General features: G+C 37.1%; 1 protein-coding gene across 1 annotated transcript; it reads left to right on the top strand.

Annotated features, from left to right (window-relative positions):
- Positions 1 to 367: 367 nt before the first annotated feature.
- Positions 368 to 1526, top strand: LOC306658908 (protein YIPF4-like; the record flags this gene model as incomplete). Its single annotated transcript, XM_079136209.1, has 2 exons — positions 368 to 514; positions 642 to 1526. 2 exons carry the CDS (start codon positions 368 to 370, stop codon positions 1326 to 1328), a joined length of 834 nt encoding a protein of 277 aa, XP_078992335.1. The 3' UTR covers positions 1329 to 1526.
- Positions 1527 to 5283: the final 3757 nt, after the last annotated feature.

Genomic DNA, 5283 nt, shown 5'->3' with positions numbered 1-5283 from the left:
TGCCAAAGAAATGAATACCTCAGAAGTTAATATATTCTAAGAAAATAGCATGAAGTGACTTGACACATGAAGAAATAAAAATCTGAATAGGCTCTTTACATGTGAAGAGGTTTATTCAATGGTCACTGAGCAGCACAGAAAGACCATCCCAGGATCATATAGCTTCACTGGAGCACATTCTACCACACACACACACACACACACACACACACACACACACACACACACACACGTTAGCACAAATCCTTTTCAATCTTTTTAAAAAAAAGTGTGTAACGGGAAGGAATACTTACAAACTCATTCTCCCAAGCCAGAATTACCCAAATTTCAGTGCCAAACAGAGACAGTATAAGAAAAAATACCGGTTATGGTCTTGTCAGGGCCCAGGCGTCGTGGTGTTTGGGCAGTCGCCACCGGGAGGACTTTGGTGGGCAGTCTCGGGGCAGCCCAGCAGCCTGCTGCGCTTGTCTTGGACCTCCGCCCCAACCTGCACCTCTTGGCTGGCGTCTCGCAGGCCGCACCATAGCGCGAGCCTGCGGGTCCGCGTCCTTGAGACCTTTGGGACCTGGGCCCAGCTGCAGCGTCCTCCACCGCAGCGGGGGAGGGGCGGCGAGATGCAGCCAACGGCCCCACAGGCTTAGGCCCCAGCTAACGGGGACTTCACCTTTATCTCCTCAGCAGGCACCAAAGACCTCAGTGGTTCCATAGCATCCCCAGATGTCAAATTAAACCTCGGTGGTGATTTTATCAAAGAATCTACAGCTACTACATTTCTGAGACAAAGAGGGTATGGCTGGCTTTTGGAAGTTGAAGGTGATGATCCTGAAGATAACAAGCCACTCTTGGAAGAATTGGATATCGATCTAAAGGACATTTACTACAGAATCCGATGTGTTTTGATGCCAATGCCATCACTTGGTTTTAATAGAGAAGGGGTGAGAGACAATCCTCTGGCTGTTGTTCTTTTCTTTTCCATGATATCATTGAATGGACAGTTTAGGGTGGTCTCATGGATTATAACCATTCGGATATTTGGTTCACTGACAATTTTCTTGCTGGCCAGAGTTCTTGGTGGTGAAGTTGCATATGGCCAAGTTCTTGGAGTTATAGGATATTCATTACTTCCTCTCATTGTAATAGCTCCAGTACTTTTCGTGGTTGGATCATTTGAAGTGGTGTCTACACTTATAAAACTGTTTGGTGTGTTTTGGGCTGCCTACAGTGCTGCTTCATTGTTAGTGGGTAAAGAATTCACCAAAAATTCTCTCCTGATTTATCCAATCTTTTTATTATACATTTATTTTTTGTCTTTATATACTGGGGTGTGATCCAAGTGTTTCATGAGTAGAAAAAGACAATGTTACATTTGTATGTAGGCTGGAACTTCTTGCTGAAGGGATTGAAGAAAATGTTGCTGGTAAAATTTCACATGTTGAGATGAAAAGGCAGGCTTAAAGTCTTTTTACAACAATATTTTTTGTATTTCATTAAGCAATTACAGTTATCTGGGATTTTTTTGGTCAGAATTCTAAACTGTTTGATTCTTCATATTCTAGTGAATAAAATATAAAACCATTGTGTTAAAAAAAAGAAAGAAAAAATATCAGAACAAACTCTGAAAAATTGTGAAAAAATCCTCACCAAAATATTAAAAAACTGAATTCAACAACACACTTTAAAATTATATATGACTGAAGATTTAATTCAGTGAGAGAATATTTCCTGAATTTTCATGAGGCACTGGATTTGAGCCTCAACACCACATCATGCACACCTACACAAAAAATGAAAATTAAAGAATTATACACCATAATCAAGTGCAATTTACCCCTGAAATGCAAGGATGGTTCAAAATGAGGAAAATCAATGCAATCTACTACATTCATAGAAGAAAGATCAGTAAACACATGATCATTTCAGATGATGTACAGGGGGAAAGTACTTGACAAAACTCAACCCTAATTCATGATGAAAACAATCAAGAAACCAGGATTGGAAGGAAACAGTCTCAACACAGAGAAAATCCCACAACTGACATCAAACCCAACAGTGAAAGCCTGGAAGCCTCTCCTCTAAGATTAGGAAGGAAGAAACATGCCCAGTCTTGCCACTTCCATTCAACAAAGTAGTAGAAGTTCTATGAGCAAGTCCACAGGGAAAGAAAATAGTAGACATCCAAATTAGAAAAGAGGTAAATTTCTCTGTTCATAGATGACATAGTGTCACAGGAAGAAAAACCTAAATATGCCATACAATATTTTCAGAACTCACTTAAAAATTCATCAAAATTATAGGATAAAAATCAAATGTGTTTCTACATATATTGAAGAGTCAGAAAAAGGAATCAAGAAGTAAATCTCATTTAAAAAGCATCAAAAAGAATAAAATACTTAACAAACTCACCAAGGAGGCAAAACCTCAATTATTTACAACTTTAGAATGAGTTGGAGAAAATTAAATGAAGCAATAATAAGTAAAAGTTTTCTTGTGTTCAAGAACTGAAAGACTTCCAGATTGGTATTTCCATATTACCCACAGTGCTGTACAAATTCAATACAATCCTTATCAAAATCTCAATGGTATTTTTGTCTAAATAGGAATAAAAACACTTAAAATTGGTATGAAATTTCAAGAGATTTTGAATTTCCAAAGAAATATAGCCAAGGGAGAACTAGGAGATCTCACACATTTTAATGCCTAAATGTAATTTGACAGGAACTAAAATGATGGAATTGACATAAAGTCCAATATACAAACCAATGAAACAGAAATGTGACACAGAAATAAACCCATGTGTATATGGAAAAAGGGTCTTCAACAAGGATCTCAGTACACAATGGGGAAAGGACAAAAACTTCATCTATTAGAGGAAAAATTGATGTTCACATTCAAAGAATGAAGATAGAATATTACCTCACATGTAAACATTATTGTGAATAGAGGAAAGACTTGAATTAAGGCCTGAAGTGACTAAAACCCTATGTGAAAGGATAGTTTAATGACATCTGATTTGATGTCTCTTGGAATGACACTGAAAGCACAGGAAATAAATATGACAAATATGACCACATCAAACATGAAAATGTAGGACAAGTGATGCAGCTCATTGGTGACTATGTGCTAAGCATGTAGAAGAGCCATTAGTATTGACTTTTGTCAAGTGCTTTTCCCCCTCCCCTCTACATCATCTGAAATGATCATGTGTTTACTGTCCTTTCTTGTATGAATGTAGTAGATTGGATTGATTTTCCTCATTTTGAACCATCCTTGCATTTCAGGGGTAAATTGTACTTGATTATGATGTATAATTCTTTAATTTTCATTTTTTGTGTAGGTGTGCATGTGGTATTGAATGATTGAATCTACAAACCCTACTAAATACACACACACACACACACACATTATTGACACAGTTTCTCTGGTTGAACCATGATTTATACATACTTTATTACCTTTGTAGGATAAAAATATTGGTGTTAGACATAGGAGAGTCATAAAAATGTGGAAGTATGACTTTGCTATTGTCCTTACTTGAAGAACTTGTGCTTATTCAAAGTATTGCTTCCAGTAAGTCTACCAAATTGACATGACTGTCTCACCTTTGGTTTGAAGCAATGATTGCATTAAATCTTCTACTGAGAAATAATTTCAGTTGTGTTATGGGGCACAACTTAAGAACAGACCGATCACCACTGAGAAGTCCAAATTTGAGGGTCTTTATTAAGCCGGCCAGCTGACTGTCTCACACAATGCTCCAAAAATGGCTATTGGGAGAACTGCCCTGACCACAGGGTTGTAGGGGTTCTTATACCAAAAATTACATTAATCATAAGTGTCTGTTGCTATGATTCAAGATTACACATTAACATCATGAGATCATCAACAGAGGGGGAAGTGGGTCAAAATGACCCTTACCTAGGTACATACTAAAGAATGGTTAGCATCCACACAATCACTGTTCACATGGCATATTGTTTAGGAGCAATAGGAATCAAAAGAGAGCCATGTTGCTTTACATAGGAATTGTCATTCTATATTGTTAAAGAATACTGTTACACTAAGAATATTGTTACACTAAGTAACTGGTGATGGGTACAGAGGCAGGGTGTTCCCATGGGAGAAGCTTATTTCCTACATAACATGGAGTCTCAGAGCAAAATGGAGTCTGTTTAGTCATTTCCCTTAGAGTCTGGCCTATAACATTCTTGTGGAGCCAGATCTGCCCATCACAGTTATCTGTACTACTACAAGGAAAGAGTGTGTGCTTTTGGTACAACCAGTATCATTAAGATATTTAAGATGACAGAGAAAATTAGAGAATGTGTCAGGGGATAACTAATGTCATCTGCAGCTAAACATAATTAGTTACATTAATTACCTTTTACTGACTATGATACATATGTCTGTGTATAGTCCATATGTTATTACAAGAAAAAACAGTATTGAACTAAAAGAAACCATATTTTTAAATAAAGAAATAATATTTTCTGGACCCACAGAATCCTACTGAGATGACAATATACCAAAAGACTGTGGCCTCTAAGGACCCTACAAATGAGATCATGAAAAGTAAGGGAAAACCAAGGATCTAGACTGGGTGCTTCATTTGCGGTGCAGAAATTAAACAAATCAGCAGAAAGCACATTTGAAGCTAAAGGATGCTGTAAACAGCTCCCCAACAACATTTTCATATTAAATTAGTGCTGAATCTTACCCTTTCCTTTTGTACCATTTGTTTTTGGCAGTGACATATTTCCTTATGTGCCAATTCTGTAGCTATTTTCCTTAAACAAAAGAAAATTTAAGTTTTAACACTTTAGTGTTAATACTAATATAACTTCAATCTTATAATGTCTCTATTACTTACAGTTCTACCCCCATTTTAGTTGTTGATTTTATTTATTTATTCATTTATTATTTTGTTGTGCTAGGGATTGAACAAAGGGTCTTTTGTATGTGAGACAACCACTTTTCCAACTGACTATATCCCCAGCCCTATGTGCTAATATTTCATTATTACTGTGTTGTGCTGGGATTGAACCCAGGGATACTTTGCTACTGAGCTACATGTCCAAATATTGAGATTTTCCCATTTGGAGTGTGATTGAGTTGTACAATGTTTTCCTAGCATGTCTGAGACCCTGGATTCAGTTCCCACTACCACAAAACTAAACTTGACCATCTGAGTCCAGTTTTATGTCTGCCTTCAAATTAAGGAGGGGTTAGGAAATGTTCATGTAAACATGTTCAAAAACATCAAGTATCCGTTATTTGACTGCTCTA

Source organism: Sciurus vulgaris (assembly GCF_902686455.1).
Source record: "Sciurus vulgaris genome assembly, chromosome: 4".
Taxonomy (NCBI): Eukaryota; Metazoa; Chordata; class Mammalia; order Rodentia; family Sciuridae; genus Sciurus; species Sciurus vulgaris.
Note: the sequence above shows the minus strand (reverse complement) of the source record. Positions and strands in the feature narration are given on the sequence as shown.